The sequence below is a fragment of the Stigmatopora nigra genome, chromosome 6 (assembly GCF_051989575.1).
Source record: "Stigmatopora nigra isolate UIUO_SnigA chromosome 6, RoL_Snig_1.1, whole genome shotgun sequence".
Taxonomy (NCBI): Eukaryota; Metazoa; Chordata; class Actinopteri; order Syngnathiformes; family Syngnathidae; genus Stigmatopora; species Stigmatopora nigra.
This window is the reverse complement of record NC_135513.1, coordinates 3,519,946-3,539,177: the sequence shown is the minus strand read 5'-3', so window position 1 is coordinate 3,539,177 and position 19,232 is coordinate 3,519,946. Positions and strand designations below refer to the sequence as shown.

The window sequence follows — 19,232 nt, the reverse complement described above, 5'->3', positions numbered from 1 at the left end:
GCACGCCTTATCGCTCAAACCGAGCTCTCAGTAGGCAATAGTCACCATTTTGAGTGTGGAAAAGTTTGCGGCCATTCCGGTATTTACACCATGCGCGACATAACACTGCACCATATTTGCTCATAGTCATATTCTGTCTTTTGAGAAAGCCAGGTATTCAATATTTTTCAATATACTTTTGAAACTAAGATCTCAAAGGCGCTATTATCATCACCCAACATGGCGGATTATCACGGGCATTGCAAGGACGTGATGCATTTAGGTGACGTAGGCGAAAACAGCATTATCTAACCAATTTAAGTAACACGCGTGTAGGACAAAGATTCACTACTTCTCTTCCCTATAACCCCTCGGAAATTAAAACGGTAAGATACATTTATTTGGACGCTCGCTAGATATGTATCTGAAGCAGAGCTTCAATTTATAGTACCAGGACCTTTAGGGTACTTTAGTTTTATATTTGCAAGTAGAACAGCTGTACCTCTACTTACGAAATCAAATGTTTGCTGAACTTTCGTAAATTGAACATTTTATATTATATTTAATTCCACGGTGCCTATAAAACTACCAACTAAACCCTTAAAAAAATCACCAGTGTCCCAATTTTGTGGGAAAAGTATGAAGATCAAAAAATGAGAGAAAATTATCATACATTTTTAATAAGCCATTAAAATGAACACAACATGCACAATCTATTTGTGTTTAAAATAGATGTGAGGTGTCAGCTAACGTTAAGCAACAGAGACAGAGAGCACACAAACACATGAATACACATTTAATGAACATAATATTAATAATTTAAAACATTTACTCTTGCTCCTTTGAGAGTTCATTTTAGTTCTCCTTGACCAACTCGTCAACGTCCACCTTACTGACTACAAGCCCCATCGGCTGCCCACTCTGACATAATTTTGCCCACCGCAGGCTGCAATTCAGGCTGAGGCTCGATTGCGAGTCCGTCGAAGGAACTCGACTACAGTTTCTTCCAAGCATAAGTTTAAGAAGACAACGAGGGTCAAAGAAACATGAAGTGTTGTTGTGAGACAGCCAATGAGAGCACAGTAGAGTGTAGAGAAATTTTCAAGCAAGCAGTGCATTCCCGCGAACATTTCATTATAAAATAATGGATATAAGGAATGTATTGACGTGTTCGTAACTTGGATCTTTTTTTGTATTTGAGGCGCTCATTTGCATCTCAAAAAGCTTTGTAATCTGAAAATTTTGTACCTGGAGGAATTCGTAGAGGTATAACTGTACAGTAAAAGTAAACATACTCTGAATATGCAGTATTTGCTTGTTGTTTTAGATAGTTTAAATTAGTACCATGACGCTTCTATCATTTTTGTGATATATTCAGTGCATTGTAGTATGGCTTTGAGAAGCGTCACACGTCTGCTGTCAAGCGTACCAAAATGTGGGTATGTCACCGCATGCCGAGCCCAGGGTACAATTGCTGCTGCCCCTCAACAAGTTAAAGGTAAAACTGGCAGTTTTACAAAGAATAAAACTGTTTAATAAAGGATGCATTGGACAAATATAAGAAATTGATTGAGTATTTTCCCAATAGATGTTGAGGATGTCAAAAAGGTGCCAAAAGGAGGTACGTAGCGTCTTCAACCTGTTTGTTTGTTACATGTTCTGTGACTTCATGTGACGATGACATAACAGTGCCTTTGTTTTGTCCTTCAGCCAAGGTGCTATTTAACTGGCGAGACGCTCTGGACCTTGAGGGTCAGCTTACAGAAGAGGAGGTAATGATACGGGACTCATTCCGTGACTACTGCCAGGAAAAACTCATGCCCCGGATTGTCATGGCCAACAGACATGAACGTGAGTAAACACAGATACTAGAAGATGTACTGTGCGTTCTTTCCCATATAATTGGATTGGTAGAAAAATACACATCCCAGCTTTTTTTGTGAGCTAGTATTCTGTCTAAAAAGTGAATTTTGCATAGGTCAACCTTCAACGGTATGATTTTTATAGCTGTATTTCTACAAAACATTACAGATTTCCACCGTGAGATTGTCTCTGAGATGGGAGAGTTGGGTGTACTAGGCCCCACTATCAAAGGTACACAAAATACACCACACTCACATGCCTACTGTTAAACTTTTCCACGTTTTATTATGGTTTATTCTCGCATCCTACAGGTTACGGCTGTGCAGGAACAAGTTATGTAGCATATGGTTTGATTGCCAGAGAGGTGGAAAGAGTGGACAGTGGCTATCGCTCAGTCATGAGTGTACAGTCTTCACTCGTCATGCATCCCATAAACACTTATGGCACAGAAGCCCAGAAAGAGAAATACCTACCGAAGCTTGGTGAGGATTTCTGTGGGTGGGCACAAATCTTCTACAAGTACTTATACCTCTGTATATTTTCTGCATATTCCAGCTCGTGGAGAAATCCTGGGCTGTTTTGGCTTGACAGAGCCTAACCATGGCAGTGATCCTAGCAGTATGGAAACCAAAGCCATATATAACAGATCTAGTGGTACTTTCAGTATCAGTGGAGCCAAAACCTGGTGTGTTTGCACAGACACAATGACTACAGCATTAGAAATGCATGTATCTGTAACATGTAACAAAGGAGAGCAGTCAACTGCTACCAACTTCTGCATGGGTCTCTTGTAGGATCACCAATTCCCCTGAAGCAGATATAGCAGTGGTCTGGGCCAAATGCGAAGATGGAAAAGTGCGTGGTTTCATTCTGGAGCGTGGAATGAAAGGCCTTGCTACTCCGAAGATAGAGGGCAAGTTTTCACTTAGGGCCTCCGCTACTGGCATGATTCTAATGGATGAAGTGGAAGTTCCTCAGGAAAACCTGCTGCCAAATGTGTCTGGTCTTGCTGTAAGTATGTTTTCTCCATCTTGCAAATGCACTACTGTAATCCCTCAAATATCGTGGTTAATGTAGACCAAAAATGGCCGTGAAACACATGGTACACCAACTTGCAGAATGGTAATACAATTGAAATTGAATGTGATCACTGCATTGTAGTCACCAAGCCCACAGCATTAAATGCACAGGTAACGGGACCAGCAATGAGTGTTGTCAGACAAATTTAATCAAAAATCTTTTGGCATGATAGAAGTGGTGATTGTTGAGTTGAAGTGCTCGAACATTGTCGCTTGCTCAGCGAGGGTGTTCACGTTAGCATTATCTCTACATGATACATGACTGTGCTATGCAGTTGGTCGTGAAAGTGGTGTGACATCAAGTTTTCGTTTTGGAACTATATTGAATTATTTTTTTCTTCCGTTACTTACACTTGTGACTATGTTTAGTTAACAAAGACAGTTTTGTGTAAAGTTACATTAAACGTATGTTTGAGTGTGTATGTATTAATCCAGGTTAATTTAAATTTGTTTATTCGGTTGCGATTTTGTTGTCGTGGAAAGTCACCTCGTATAGACTTACGAGCTCGGTCCCTGAACACATTAAGTTCGTATCTCTAGGTACGATTGTATTTGTTTCTTTTTTTTATGTATCGGTACCTGGTTTTTCACTAGGATTATCATCAGAGCGACTTATTGTCCAGAATCCACAATACTAGTTGTTTGAACAATGTACAGTGGTACCTTGAGATACGACTTAATGCGTTCCGGGATTGAGTTTTTCATTTAATCGCATCTCAAAGCAATTGAATCATTTGAAATGAATTTAAAACAAATTACTAATTCGTTCCAACCCTCTGAAAAAACACCAAAAACAGGATATTGGATTGGATTTATTTTTTATTTGTTCTTATTCACCATCTAATAACAGAGTAATGCCCATGATGTTCTTATGAGCAGCCTCTCCATATATCAAAAGTTGTCTCGTATCTCAAGATAAATATTTGCTCAACATTTTACTTGTATCCCAAATTTTTTGTATGTCGAGGTATTACTGTATTGCTCAAGAGAAATGACAACTACTATTGTTGACCCTTCTTACCAGGGTCCCTTCGGTTGTCTCAACAATGCTCGGTATGGAATTGCCTGGGGAGCACTGGGGGCAGCAGAATTCTGTTTCCACGCTGCTAGACAGTACACTATGGACAGGTAAATGTTCTCCTTCAATATACATAGTTTGTATTCTGAATTTATGAATTCCTCCTATGGATTATCAATTCATACAAAAGAGGATTAGGACCAGTGAAGAAACAAAAACTTTCTCACAAATGAAAATCAATACTAGTTGTTTATTACATATATATAATGCATTTTGGCATTATTTTTTACTTAAATAAGTCATAACACTATTTTAATAATATTTATGCTCATCAATCAGAATACAGTTTGGGGTGCCACTGGCGAGGAATCAGCTCATGCAGAAGAAGATGGCCGACATGTTGACAGAGATAACCCTCGGACTGCAGTCGTGTTTGTCTCTTGGAAGACTTATTGATGAAAAGAAGTAAGTTTGTTCTTCTATTCTTTTCATAGTGTATGCCAAGGGTCAGGAACCTTTTTGATGCAGAGAGCCATAAACAATTCCTATTTTAAAATTATATTGCTCAAGAGCCATACTCAGAATTTAAGAGTAAAAATGTGAAAATGTGTTGTGATTGGGGGGAGGGTCATGCTACTACTTTTAAAGTACTAAATGATTTTTTTACAACACTGTTATGCAGTTGCTAATCAATGAAAATATGCATGCAGAAACATTTTATGAAAAAAAAGATGATTGAAGTTAGAGGTAGTGTCAGTGCCATAGTGTCAACGTGACGCTCCAATTGGTGCATCCGGGACTCTGCTCTGTCACCAGTGGTTTAAATACACATTTTACCTCACAGGTTAGCGAAGAGCCACATATGGCTCCCAGCCATAGGTTCCTTTCCCCTGGTGTAGGCTCTTTTATAATGCTGTTTCCCAATCATGTTTTTATTCAAATAGATCAGCTCCGGAAATGATTTCTATGCTGAAAAGGAATAGCTGTGGCAAAGCGTTAGATATCGCAAGACAAGCCAGAGACATGCTGGGTGGGAACGGAATTTCTGATGAGTACCACATCATCCGTCATGTCCTGAACCTTGAAGCTGTCAACACATATGAAGGTGAGTCACTTATTAAATAAACAAAAAGGAGAGGAGTAAATGAGTAAAAAATAGCTTAAATTGATGGTTGATGTTTTTGCCCTCAGTAATTTGAAAAATGAATAATATAACATTGACTTGTGTTTTGTAAACTTCCCATTTGTGTGCTCTGTATGCCATCTAAAACGGTTAGCTTCTTCAGATTAATTTCGCTCAATCATCCTCTGCATCAATTGCCAAGGTTACATTTTTTTCATCCTTTTGTATTTGAAATGCTAGATTCATTTGACACAAAAGTTGTATCTATATATAATATATGATTACTAATCTTATTTATAAAAACATGAGGAATTTAGCAACTATGCAGGATTATTCTGGAGCACTATCGCATAGACTCTTTGCACACAATTTTGTGTTGACAAGAAGAGGCTTTATCTATGCCAAACTGCTTCATTTTACACAGTAGTCCAATCGGCCCTACACAGATTTGTAAAACCTCCTTCACAAGAAAATCAGTATTTATGTACGTCCAATTGATTAGACTTGCAAAGAAACAAATGGTTGTAATTCTTCTTTATACTCTTTTAATATTAGTGGAAGGAAACTGTATTTAGGTCTGATCATTGTATTACTTCAAAAAATAGTTTTCACTGCTGAGATCTTTAAGTCTTTTTTTTTCTTTAACATTTTTAAAATACTCTGCTCTGGTGTCCTGGGTTCAAATCCAGGTCGGTCCACCTGTGTGGACTTTGCATGTTCTCCCCGGGCCGTTGTCAGTTTTCTCTAGGTACTCTGGTTTCCTCCCACATTAAAAAAAACATGCATGGTAGGCTTATTGGACACTCTAAATTGTCCCTAGGTATGGGTGTGAGTGTGCATGGTTGTCTATCTCCTTGTGTCCTGCAATCGGCTGGGCGCCAATTCAGGGTTGTCCACCGCCTCTGGTCCGGAGTCAGCTGGGATAGGCTCCAGCACACTCCCTAATGAGGATCAAGCGATTCCCAAAATGAATGAATGAATCAATTATTGTATTTGTGCAGGAGGATGAGCGCGTCGGCCACACAGTTCAGAGGTTGAGGGTTTGATCGTACTTTAAGAACCTGTAACAGCATAAAGCACTAAATCTACAACATAGACCATGTCAAAAAGTGCAAGGAGCCTATTAATCGCAGCTATGTCCATCTGCCGCTAGAAGCCAGCAAGCAGTATGCTTTACTACTTTAATTATTCTGTGACGTAACAAATTATGTACCGTCATTTATTTGTGATTTTCCTCTAATAGGAACACATGACATCCATGCCTTGATCCTGGGAAGAGCTATTACTGGACTTCAATCTTTTACAGTTGAAAAATAATTGTTTTGAGAAGTGATTACTGGATACAGAAACTAAAGCACATTATTGCCATTTTTGCCAGGTTCTTTGAATTTGTGGATTCAATTATAAATAGATGCTGTCCTCGTAACCTGACCCTTCTGTTTCAGTTATCATTCAGATAGGGTTAGGTTGTCATCATTTGACAGCTTAGACTTTTTTTCTCAGAATATTTTATACTGCCTAGAACTTGCTAATTGCCATTTGAGAAATGTTACCAGGCAGTCTTTCTGTATCTTTTTTTTTCTTTAAACCCCAGTACAATTTGTGCTATTCATGACAAATGGGATCTATTCTTGCAGTGAAACCACACAAAAAAATTGAAAAAATAACCCATGTAATGTGGCCAAATACAGATGTTTTTTCAGATCTTACTGAAAAAGAATTGACTGAATTCAATGCTTTTATTGTCATTATACAAGTGTAATTAAATTAGAAACTTTTGCCACGTAGTGCACAAATAACAACCGACAAATGAATATAAATAAGTAGTCCAAGTGACATCAGCAGAGCGGAGTGGCCTTGTTACGTCTGATTTCCAGGATGAGTTCCATGGTTTTGGAGACGTTAAGCATCAAATTGTTGAGAGCACCACTCGCTGAGTCTATGGACACAACAACACAAGCAAATAAACACATAGATACTCAATATCTAGTAATGATAAATAATCAACAAATAGAAATAGACAAATAAGTGGTCAAGAACAAGGAGGTGTGATTTGACTGTCCCAAGTGTGCTCACATGACTGTATGCACTTTTGATATTCGAGTAAACATGATTCAGTTTTACCTTCTCATGTTTGACATTTCTCACGCGCTGGTAAATTTTTGGTAGAACAGTTTTGAGATTTGCCTGATTAAAATCTCCTGCAATTATGTGCACGGCACTTGTGTAGGCGTTCTGGTGATTGGTTATTGTGTCCATTAGTAGGGAGAGATGTACTAACTTTAGTGTCCGGTGGTATGTAGACAGCAGTGATGATAACAACTGCTATTTCTCTAGGCAGAAATAAGGGTCTGCATCTCACATACGTGAATCCTACCTATGTCTGGGGAATAGTGTCTACCCAGAACAGTGCTTTTGTTATACCGTCCCTCAATTACATAAATGCAAAGCTCGCCACCTTTTTTTTCCCTGAGTTTAATATCCTGTCTGATTTAACTATTGTGCAGCCTTCTAGCTGTACGGTAGTGTCAGGTATTTGTGGGTGTAGCCACGTCTCTGTGATTATTAGCATGGAGCATTTTCGAATGTAGCGATTAGCAGGGAATTCTAATTCCAAAGAAGTCTCAGTGTACAGTGCCTTTTGAAGTACTTTTTATTTACATTCAACTTTCAACGTGTCAAAAAAACAACTGCATTAGACACCAGGTCAGATATACTCTATAATTGTCTTATTATAATGCCTGAATACTGTTAATTATTTTGACTGTTACATGAAAAGATTGTAGCATGAAAAATGTTTTTTTATGTCCTGTATTACAACTGTAAATGGCCTAAATGAGGATGGCTGAGATGTATCATGTGAAAAGCGACAATAAAATGTCTCCCTTACACAATGTGGTTGAATGTTAGTTTTTGCACCAATTGTCTATACAATACTCTCAATTTAATAAGAAATACAAGTGGGGAAAACAATTTTATAAGGTGCTCACTGACCTAAAGACTAATCTGAACTATTACTCCAAGCCGATAACACAATCACTAATTGATGTACTCTTAAAGAGAAAGACTTATAGTGACACAAATGCTCTGTGAATGTAAATCCGACCTAGTCTGTCACCGGCTCTGCTGCTCCACTGATGGCGAGGCCATCACGGAGGCCACCAAGAACATGGCTGGCCTCGAGGAGCTTCATGTGTAGCTTGGTGCACATTTCCAGCACATCTGTCAGCTCTAGCAGTTTGACCTCCATCTCGGTGCTGTTCTCTTCATAGGCTTTGTACAGGTCTTGCTTCATTTGCTGGCACACTTCTGTGACCTATTGAAAACCACAACGGAGAGCCTTTTATTAGTTTTCGAGGTCCACTTCAAAACATGTAAACTTTGTTATTGTTGTTGTTAATTAGGGGAGGGAAGCAACTACCTTGTCCACTAGAACCTGCTGGAAGCTTTCTATTTCTTTCAAGTTATTATTGCGGCGGTTGTGAATCTTCTCCACTAGTTCTTGAACTCTTCTGCTGATGTCATTTAAACTGAGAGCACATTGGGGGTATTAGTCGTTGCTGGGTTCAGTGAGTGCAAATAAATGTTATATATCCAACTTAAAAAAATTTAGTGACCAGAGAGCTTGGAGTGTTCTAAGGCATTGTTTCCTAACCTATTGTTGAGCTGCGGCACACTTTTTGCATTGAAAAAAATCACCACAAAGTGACACCACTATCTGAAAATCTTTTAAATTAAAACGATGTCGCCGATAATAACAATAGTCAATCTGATCAAAGCCACGGGGATGCTGGAGCCTATCCCAGCCGATCTCAAGGTACAAGGAGACGGACAACCATGCACACTCACTCATACTGAGGTGCAATTTAGGGTGTCCAATCAGCCTACCATGCATGTTTTTCTAATGTGCGAGGGAACCCACGTAGGCCCGTGGAGAACATGCAAACTCCACACAGGTTGACGTGACCTGGATTTGAACCCAAGGACCCCAGTTGTGAGGGCGACACCCTAACCACTCGCCCCCAATTTTGACCTTGTTATATATTTTTTTCATTTTCTCAACAGCTTTATGCTCACTAAGGCCGCAGGGGGGGCTGGAGCCTATCCCAGCTGACTTTGGGCCAGAGGCAGGGGAAACCCTGAATTGGTGGTCAGCCTAATCTCGATATGTTCATATTATTTTTTTCTCTGAATATGACATTGTATGACTTTTTGCTATTTCTCGCGGCACACCTGACCATTGCTCACACTAGTGTGACGACACAGTGGTTGGGAAACACTTCTTAAGTACTATAGGGGAGCCATATTGATGGCACACATTCGAACAGAAGTACTATATGTTTATATTGTTATGAAGGAGAGCCAAAAGGGGTAGAAATAAAATGTTCTTGTACCTGGAATTTTCTTCCATGTCATTCCTGCTTAAATTGTCCTCTGTATCTTTTACCTGAAACTACAAACAGGGAAATTACATTATAAATATGCACTACTAAAATATAACATTAGCTCCGTGGTGCCATTGGGTTTCAAAATAAACAGTGCTAATTGACCATAGCTATTATGTTTATTAATGTGATGGTAGAGGGTGAATTTTGTACCATTCGTAGGTCCTGGTGATGTCCTTCATGCTGGCTGCAATGTGAGGTATTTGCTCCTTCAATGAGAAAGTCCATACTGATCCCGTAAAATGTGATGTTGACTTAGAGAGAACACAATTTCCAATGTGTTTTCTGAGGAAAAGTAGTTTGCCAAGTAAATACGACTCTATCAAAGTTAGCAGGCACAGAAAATTAAGCTAATTTCAGCGTCTTCGATGCTAACGGATGCTAACGACTATATGTTATGCTTAACAAGCTCACGATTTAGTTTTAAGCGTAGACTCTTGACAGATATAAGCGGAAACATACAACGTGTACAAATATTATATAAAACATGACATAATTGAAAGAGTATCACGCAAATGCTGTTACGAGGATATCATGCTAGGTAATATGATACTACCATACCTGATTATGGTCTTCGGTTTTGGAAGGGGCGGGGCTCTGAATTTAACTAATGCCAAGTTCAATTTAAAAGTAATATAAGTCTACTAATAGCTCTGCCCATGATCGAGGCTTCAGGACAAATATTAATAGTAAGAAATATTTCTCTTCCAGCGGTTGATGGTATCAGTGCAGTCATACAAATATTTGTTGGAGGAAAAAAAGTCATATATACAAGGGAGATGATTGTGTATGTAACTTCTTAATTGAGAGATTGCGTCATGCACTGTCACAAAAGATTTTTAACTTTAGTCAACTGGGTTTAAAAAACACAAACTTCATAGGGGAGTTGTCAAAGGCAAGTGTAGTGGACATCAAAGGATTTTTTTTAAACATTCTGCCTTCCAAGTAGAATGAACTGCAACTGAAAATGAGGAAAACATTGTATTTGCATATGCTCCCTGTGTGGGTTTTAGCCAGTGTTAGACGTAAAGTTTTAGCACCTAACTCTTATTCCTTAACTCTGTCTTATCTCGTCTAAAAATGGAGTGTGTTCAGCATCGGAAGAGACAGACCAGGGTTGAGCAAATTAATCCACAGATGATTTATTCCTGACAAATTGATCTATAATAAGATCCGAGTCCCCCTCCCAAGTAATATGCCCGCTAAGCATCTTTATTCACAGCAGAGGATGAGAAAGACAACATCCAAACCCGAGTTTGCCCAGTTATAGTAATACAAAGATGAATACAGACGCTCCCCTACTTACGACCGATAAAGGTTCCGAGCACTTGTTCATAAATTGAAATTGTTCAAATTGGAGTTGATTGAGTGGTATATTTTGTATGATAATTTATGTTTAAGGCCTATATAAGTATATTGAAGGTTTATATTGGTGCATTTGTATGTTTGAGTCTTGTATAAGTAACCAGCATTGGTGTTTACTGAAAAAAATATTTAATAAAATGGAGAGAATACATACAGTACTCTATACATACGTTAGAGAGATGAAGAGAGATTTACGAGAAACTGACCGAAAGAAGCTATTTAATGACGATTGCGCAGTTTTCTTTTTTTCATCATAAATGCGGTAGCACTGTATGGCGTCATTCAATTGATTCGCAATCTTTGTGCAACGTTCAATATTTGGGTACTGCGGCTTGATCTTTCTGTTTATGAATGCTACTGATGGTTGAACGATTCAAGTTGTTTTCCCGTGCAACGCTCACCACTTTCTCACGCGCATCAAGCTTCTTTATTATTGTCACTTTCGTTTCAAATGAAATGGCTTGCCTCTTCCTTGCACCTCCCTCACTAGAAGCCTTTCGCTTTTCACCAACCATATTGAATAATGGATGCACGAGATATTTAATGATAGAAATGAAAAAGGTTCTTTGCGCACTGGAGATACGTCACGCACTTCCGCACTGCAATGAACTGGACAGAGGAAGGTGGATGCTGGGTGAGCTGAGCTCTCACAGCGCCGGGCGTCGGTATTAGCGGCAGAAAGAAGCACTACTCGGAAAAAGGCGCGCAACACAAAATCGAACTTACAAACATTTTTCGACATAAATGCAATTTGCAGACATATTTGTGTATACCGTTTGTTTGTAAGTTGAATGTTCGTAGGTAGGGGAGCGTCTGTATTCATTAGCTGATTAACAATAACATGTGGATTGATCCACGACTGTTAGAAGGCCGTCCTCTTTTGGATCCTCCACTTGTCCATTGTCCCCGCAACTCTTGGCCTTGGACATCCGCACCGTTCATCTCCTTATCCCGGCTGGATTTGGAGATTAGCGTGCAGTGCATTGGAGCTGCCTGTAATTGAACCTCAAAAGGATATTGGACATAGAACCTCTGTTCTTTGTATAGGCATCATTATAGGGAACCTTGCTAGTTTGCATGGTAATGAGTTAAAAACAAGTGTTTAATCATACAATAGTAATATATCAAAATGAAGCAGCTATAATAAAATTAATGATTAAAATATGTCATAGTCTTCATTAGATTATATGGTTAAAATATGTCACAGTCTTCACCAGGTACTCTGATTTCCTCTCACAACCCAAAAATGGTCTCATCTCATCTTATTTTCTGAACCGCTTTATCCTCATTAAGGTCATATGGGGTGCTGGTGCCTATCCCAGTTGACTCTGGGCCATAGGCGGGGGACACCCTGAATCGGTGGCCAGTCGATCGCAGAACACAAGGAGGCGGACAACCATTCACGCTCACACTCATACCTAGGGGCAATTTAGAGTGTCCAATGAGCCTACCATGCAAGTTTTTGGAATGTGGGAGAGAAACCATAGTACTTGGTGAAAACAGGACTGACCTATATTTGAACCCAGGACCACAGAACTGTGAGGCCTATGCCCTATAACAACTATAAAATATTAATTCTGTATGTTGTACATTTGATTAGAATGTGGTATTAAAAAATACACAGTTAAAGTACATTTAAGACAACTAGGAGACAATATTTTGATTAGAATCAATTTACCTAGGTTTATAATAATTACTGACATCTAATTGTTTACTGCTATCCATGTAAAAACTCAAAATCCTTTACATACTATCTGGTTTACTTTAAATGGGCTAATCTGTGTTGCCTGCAATGTTAAGGGAAAGGGTTTTGCTGATTGGCAGTCTAATCCCATCCTCTCTCTCTTGTTCAAGGAGTGTATGTCTACTCAGCAGCATTTAGTCCGGATTATTTTCCAGTGAAGAGGACACATGGGACGGAGACAGAAAATCCAACGTCTTTTTGCCACAGGATCAGGCAATAAGAAACTTAACTACCATCACATGCTGAAATTTATTTCGGAACAGTGGATTAATTAATGCTTTGGTGTACCTGAATGATCTTCTTTTAGATGGGTAGGTGGTGGCAGGTTTGAGGCAAGAATGTGTGACCTAGAAATTTAGGAATTTGTTGAAATAACTTTGATGCCCCCTACATTGGGATTATGGACAGTTTCAATAATACAGAAGAAGAAGGAGCGCATACATTTCACTATTTGGTCCAAACTGTGGAGCCAATGTATGAGGAGTTCAAACCTTCTTCAAAAGATGTCCTTCAGCTACCAAAATCTGTTTTTTATGTCTTTGTGGCCGCTGTGGTTGTGGTCGCTGTGGCTTACGCTATTATTGGTCATCTCATAAAAGACCTCCTGCTGGATATTACAGGTAATGAATGTTTCTTACTCAAATTGAAAATGTTCTCGTTATTTTTTTTATTTTTTTATTCTATAAATCATGCACTAGAAAAGGTTCACTGTGGGAATTGACTTTACTGTTACTAGTTGGGGGACATTGAGGATTCAAATTCTGGGGGAAAAAAAGCCTTCACTTCTCAGATTTGTTGCTACATAGTAAGTGATAAACTAGTAAGGTCTTTATCAGCTAATTTTACAGCTTGATAGCAGAAATCATGTTGCATTATTTATTAGATATTCACGATACTTTTGTATAATCATATTACAGGGTTGTCAATCCATACTTATGTTTGTGTTTTATCAGGATTATAAACTGCCAGTTATTTATATCTCTGGTACTGCTGAGTCAGAGGACAATCCAAATCAATTTACCTAACACAAAGAAAGAAAATGCAAAAACAATTATTTTTTTCTGCTCATATGTATAATAAGAGGGGTGCATGAGGTAGGGAGAGACTTTCAATCAAGACCAACTATGTTATAAAAAAAATATATATGAAAAAGTGGTCTGGCCACCTCGTTATTGGCCCGGGTTCGATTTCTTCTTGCATGGGTTTTGTCAGGAAGGGAATTCTGTGTACCGTATTTTCACGACTATAAGGCGCACTTAAAAGTCTTAAATTTTCTCCAAAATAGACAATGCGCCTTATAATCCAGTTCGCCTTATATATGAAAAAAAAAAACAGAAAACCAAAAACGAAAAACCACAACTGTCGGATATTATAAAAACACAAACGCCTGAACTGAAACAATACTGTTAAATATGCAGATGCCATCTTAGTTTACAAAATCTTCCATCATATACAGTGATAATTTTACAATTGGCACACTGCGAGTCCCAGGGATTCGCTTGTCTGAAAACTGTGCGTCCCAGGAAACTTGTCACGAGTCCCAACATACTACGGATGCAAATAAAACATAAACAACGATATATAAACATTCAGATTTAATTTATTTATTATATGGTTTAGGGTTAGGGTTTATTTATCATTGTACTAGTCTTTCAGCTCGTAGATCCTCCTCTCTTTGCAGCCTTTCCCCTTTTCCAGGGCCTTTTGATGGTTCACACTTTTAGCCAGCTGCACTACCATCAGTTTGTGCTGAGTTTCCACTTGCAGCCTGTTTCTTTTCTTTGTGAGGATTCTGTTCTGCACAGAAAAACCTCTCTCACAACGTAAAGTAAGATTCGTAATTAATTTTGTGTTTTTTCAAAATATCCAAGTCAGCGACACCAAGCTCATGCATCAGGTTTATTATGCTGCTAAACTCGCTGAACGGTATATCTTCCATGGACATCCAATGTACAACTTTCAATAAAGCTGTAACTACTTTGTCTTTTGTTGCTGATGCCTTTTGTTCGATTTTTTTCTTGTTATTTCGCAATGTGGGAATTTCCAGTGCCAACTTGTGTCCGGGCAAAACTATGTGTCTATCCAGGGTGCATTTTTGAAAATTCGTGCATTTAGCTGCCGCAATCAATCCATTTACCTGCTTGTTATCCGTACAAACAGCACAGTACATGAAATTATTTTCCTCGTCATATCGTAACCACGCGAACAGCTGCAACCAAGTCTTTTGAAATGTGCGTATTTTTCCTTGCTTACCCCGTTTTGCTTCATGATCATCGATCGAATCTTCTGCAGTTCTTTTCTTACTAGTTGTATTTTTAACTGCGAAATAACTATCCAGACTGTTTTGCTTTTTCTGAAACATTTTTTATCTTTCTTACACTATTACGAAACTCTTGCGATCGCTTCCTCTCCTTCGTCTGCTAGTGTCTGCTAGTCTCGTTCACGCGAGAATTATTTCGCAAAGATTATGTGGAATAAATTTGTTTGCTATCGGATATATATGTGTTTTGGTTTTTTTTTTTGATAAAAATTTCTTTGCGTCCGAAAAAAGCACATTACTTGAAATTGTGCGTCTGGAAGAAAAGCTGTGCGTATCAGACGCAGGACGCAGAGGTAACGAGAACACTTTCATATAGCTCCTCCCCCAAGATTTTATACAAAAAAATCCAAAACATCAACAATGGCTGGCTCTAGAGGTGACTGTGGAGTGAGTGCTTCATACCTGGAAGTCAATAGCAATTACCGTATTTTCATGACTATAAGGCGCACTTAAGTCTTAAATTTTCTCCAAAATAGACAGTGCGCCTTATAATACAGTGAGCCTTATATATGGAAAAAATGACATTCATTGAGGGTGCGCCTTATAATGCGGTGCGCCTTATAGTCGTGAAAATACGGTAATACATGAGCCAAAGTTATTATGCAGATTGACTCTTCCGGTGTGGCAACCCTTGAGGGGATAAACTAAAAATCAATCACATTTGATTGGTTGAAATAGTACAGGTATTGATAAAATGTCTGCCATCATGTCAGATGGGCACTTTTGCAAAATATGAACAATGTTTATGTTCTTCTCCACCTTACATTACACATCAGAAAAATTCAACATTTTTTTTGTAATCTTAAATTTAACAAACAAGTCTATTTACATGAAAAACATGACATGATGAAGGTGTCTTTACCCTGAACTTTCACACCTGTCATCATTCCACAGACTGTTTGCTTGGTCCAGTCGATGAAGATGAGAAAAAAGATGGTGTGATAGAGGGGGTGAGTCCACTTCAAATGCCCTGCAGCATCAGCCACTCACACCCCAATGCCTTCCACGTTTGGGACCAGGACGATGTTATCATTCCCATGACGCCCTCTGGAGAGACGCCAATGACCAGCCCGCTGATGGGTGTCATTCCGTACATTCCATCTTTGTTTCCCAGCAACCTCACCAGTGGCAGCAATTTGTCGATTCCAAAAGAGAGTGATGCATAATTTTTTTCCCACTATTTGTTCTCAGCAGATGAGTGGGTAGCGTGACGGCCTCACAATTCTGGGGTCCTGGGTTCGAATCCAGATCGGTCCTCCTGTGTGGAGTTTGAATGTTCTCCGCAGGCCTGCATGAGTTTTCTCTGGGTACTCTGGTTTTCTCACGCATTCTGAAAAACATTCATGATAGGCTGGTTGGGCACTGTGAATTCCCCCTAGGTATGAGTGTGAGTATGAATGGTTGTACGTCTCCTCATGCCCACGATTTAAGGTGTCCCTGGCCTCTTGTCCAAAGTCAGCTGGGTTAGGCTCCAGCACCCCATGTCACCCTTGGGAGGATAGGTGGTTCGCAAAATGAATTAATATGTATATATTATATTGAGTGCAATTTGGGTGGCACGGTTAGCGCATCAACCTCATAGTCGGGAACTTGGCGGGTTCAAATCCAGGTCGGTCCACCTGTTTGGAGTTTGCATGTACTCCCTGGGCCTTTGTGGGTTTTCTTCGGGTACTCGGGTTTCCTCCTACATTCCAAAGACATGCGTGGTTGAGTGATTGGACACTTTAAATTTCCCTTTAGGTATGAGTGTGAACGTGAATGGTTGATTGTCGCCTCTGGCTCAAAGTCAGTTGGGATAGGCTCAAGCACCCCCTGTGACACTAGTGGGGATGAAGCGGTACAAAAAATGAGATGAGCGGCGAGATAGAGTGCAATTTATAATCCAGAGAATATTATGCTTGTAAAAGGAGATAGCTTTTTAGCTACACAATTTTGCATGCGCATTCACATTTACTCACTGGATGGACATTTTTAATTCCATTCAAAATGGGAAGTCAGACAATTGAATGATACCATCAGTGACTTTGAATGTATATACGAAATAAAGTTATTGAGAAAAATATTAACAAAATTGAAGTGTTGTGTATGACTATGGATGACTACTTTTTCAGTTAACACAGACAATCCAGGAATGTCATTCCCATGCCTAGTGTTTTTTTTTTTTAATTACAGCATTTGGACTAAATCAACATTGTTTCATGTAACATGTTGACAAATGTGAAATACGAACTCCCTGATTAAAGCATACAAAGTGGCATGTTCACTGCACCATGCCCCCCGATGGATATAGTAATATGGGGCACAGTTTGTAATGATGTGCTTGTTTAAGAAAAAAAAACATGGCAATATCTCACAATTAGAGCCTTCCAGTGTTAAAAATATAGTGTGAAAATTTAAACGTTGTATATCGTGAATTTTTATCCTAAATAAAAAAAGGTTAAATGTTAAATCTAAATGTTAAATGTAAATATTAAATCTAAATGTTAAATGTAAAATATTAAATTTAAATGTTAAATGCAAATATTAAATCTAAATGTTAAATGTAAATATTACATTCTAAATGTTAAATGTTAATATTAAATCTAAATGTTAAATGTAAATATTATATCTAAATGTTAAATGTAAATATTAAATCTAAATGTTAAATGTAAAGATTAAATTCTAAATGTTAAATGTAAATATTAAATCTAAATGTTAAATGTAAAAATTAAATCTAAATATTAAATGTAAATATTAAATCTAAATGTTTAATGTAAAAAGTAAATCTAAATGTTACATCTAAATATTAAATCTAAATGTTAAATCTAAATGTTAAATGTAAATATTAAATCTAAATATTAAACCTAAATATTAAATCTAAATATTAAATCTAAATATTAAATCTAAATATTAAATCTAAATATTAAATCTAAATATTAAATCTAAATATTAAATCTAAATATTAAATCTAAATATTAAATCTAAATATTAAATCTAAATATTAAATCTAAATATTAAATCTAAATATTAAATCTAAATATTAAATCTAAACATTAAATCTAAATACTAAATCTAAATATTAAATCTAAAGGTCAAATATAAATGTAACTAAATATTTCGCCAATATGCAAATTCAAACAACCGGTAAGAGGAAGTAAATAATTAAATGTCGATTGCCGCTGTTGAAAAATATTTCTTCCGTATCTAACAACTGAAATACTCTGGCTCACATTTGATTGGCTAAAATAGTGCCGGCTTTTAAAAAGATATATTTATAAAATATTTACATTTTTGCCCTAACCTAAAAACTAATAATTGAAATTAAGAACAATCTTGGTGCAGAAACAAGATCGTAGTCATCTGGTTCACCAGTTTTCGCTATTTATTACTCGCCATGACAGGAATATCTAAATACAATTTAAAATGCTTATGTTGGTGTCAAAATACTTCCAACTTAATGAAGAATAGCATTAGAAAAAACCCACGCAATCATAGGCAAAAAAAATGGAGCGAAGATGCAAAGTCATGCTAAACAAAACCTGATCTTGCTCACGTGGCTATTAAGTGTTTGTAAGACATTGTTTTGATTGGATAATTGGATAGTGCAAGTCCTGTTGGTTGTTGGTGGAACCGTGAATAGACCATCGTGTGAAGACCAAGCAAAAATCTGCTCCCAAGATTGCTCACCCTGATTTAACAAGCAACAGGGTGGAGTTAATTCAATTAGAAGAAGTCAGTGTTTAGCCCAAGGTGACAAGGTGAGATCCCTTTTATGGAAAAGCAGATTATGCTGATTTGCTGCAAACCAGGGAAACACAGCAATTGATCTCAATTCATAATTGAAACAATTTTATTGATCTACATGTCTTTCACTTGTGCTGCTTTTTCTTTACTGTTAAGAGGCAGATACGAAACATTTACTGTGACATCAAATATGCAATAACAACCTTTTCCAATGTAAACCTTTTTACGTTTACACAATGATGTCTTCAAGGTTACACTGCTCATTACGCCAACATGGGTGCCTACATTGAGCGGGGGATATAGAGATTAGGAAGAGAAGATTAGAAGAACAGTTTAGCCTTAATACGCCAGTTTTTTTTTTATTACCTATGAGCTTTGGAATCTAAAATAAATAAATAAATAAATAAATAAATAGAAATAAACAGGAGTTTGGAGACAAAGAATCACACAGACATTTTTGTTCAAGGGTTGCTGTACTTATATTCATCTTTTAATTTTGTTAATAGACAAGAACTTTTGCCATGAGAATCCATGTTTTGGTATCTTAAATTCTTGATAATATATCATCATTTT

The 19,232-nt window shown here is 37.7% G+C and overlaps 2 protein-coding genes across 3 annotated transcripts; one reads left to right on the top strand and one right to left on the bottom strand.

The window, feature by feature from the left end:
* The first annotated feature begins 34 nt into the window (after nt 1-34).
* LOC144198157 (glutaryl-CoA dehydrogenase, mitochondrial-like) lies at nt 35-7,956 on the top strand. Its single transcript, XM_077719039.1, has 12 exons — nt 35-365; nt 1,358-1,477; nt 1,568-1,600; nt 1,690-1,830; nt 2,011-2,073; nt 2,154-2,324; nt 2,398-2,527; nt 2,637-2,853; nt 3,946-4,049; nt 4,279-4,404; nt 4,884-5,044; nt 6,306-7,956. Exons 2-12 carry the CDS (start codon nt 1,369-1,371, stop codon nt 6,377-6,379), a joined length of 1,329 nt encoding a protein of 442 aa, XP_077575165.1. The 5' UTR covers nt 35-365; nt 1,358-1,368; the 3' UTR covers nt 6,380-7,956.
* syce2 (synaptonemal complex central element protein 2) lies at nt 7,698-10,282 on the bottom strand. 2 transcript variants are annotated; one of them, XM_077719041.1, is made up of 5 exons: nt 10,069-10,282; nt 9,661-9,792; nt 9,457-9,515; nt 8,484-8,592; nt 7,698-8,378 (listed from the first exon to the last, which is right to left on the bottom strand). In XM_077719041.1, the coding sequence occupies exons 2-5, from the start codon at nt 9,733-9,735 to the stop codon at nt 8,169-8,171; spliced, it is 453 nt and encodes a 150-aa protein (XP_077575167.1). In that variant the 5' UTR covers nt 9,736-9,792; nt 10,069-10,282; the 3' UTR covers nt 7,698-8,168. The 2 variants fall into 2 exon arrangements, with proteins under 2 accessions (XP_077575167.1, XP_077575166.1); XM_077719040.1 differs by lacking the exon at nt 10,069-10,282 and having other exon boundaries at nt 9,661-10,062.
* Between the last annotated feature and the right edge of the window lie 8,950 nt (nt 10,283-19,232).

What these genes read in the sequence shown, in the direction of transcription:
- LOC144198157 (XM_077719039.1), top strand. Translation starts at nt 1,369, where the DNA reads ATGGCTTTGAGAAGCGTCACACGTCTGCTGTCAAGCGTACCAAAATGT. An exon ending in CATGGCCAACAGACATGAAC is followed by an intron (nt 1,831 to 2,010) that starts GTGAGTAAACAC and finishes AAAACATTACAG; the next exon opens with ATTTCCACCGTGAGATTGTC. An exon ending in AGCTGTCAACACATATGAAG is followed by an intron (nt 5,045 to 6,305) that starts GTGAGTCACTTA and finishes TTCCTCTAATAG; the next exon opens with GAACACATGACATCCATGCC.
- syce2 (XM_077719041.1), bottom strand. Translation starts at nt 9,735, where the DNA reads ATGGACTTTCTCATTGAAGGAGCAAATACCTCACATTGCAGCCAGCAT. An exon ending in ATCACCAGGACCTACGAATG is followed by an intron (nt 9,516 to 9,660) that starts GTACAAAATTCA and finishes CCCTGTTTGTAG; the next exon opens with TTTCAGGTAAAAGATACAGA. An exon ending in AGCAGGTTCTAGTGGACAAG is followed by an intron (nt 8,379 to 8,483) that starts GTAGTTGCTTCC and finishes GGTTTTCAATAG; the next exon opens with GTCACAGAAGTGTGCCAGCA.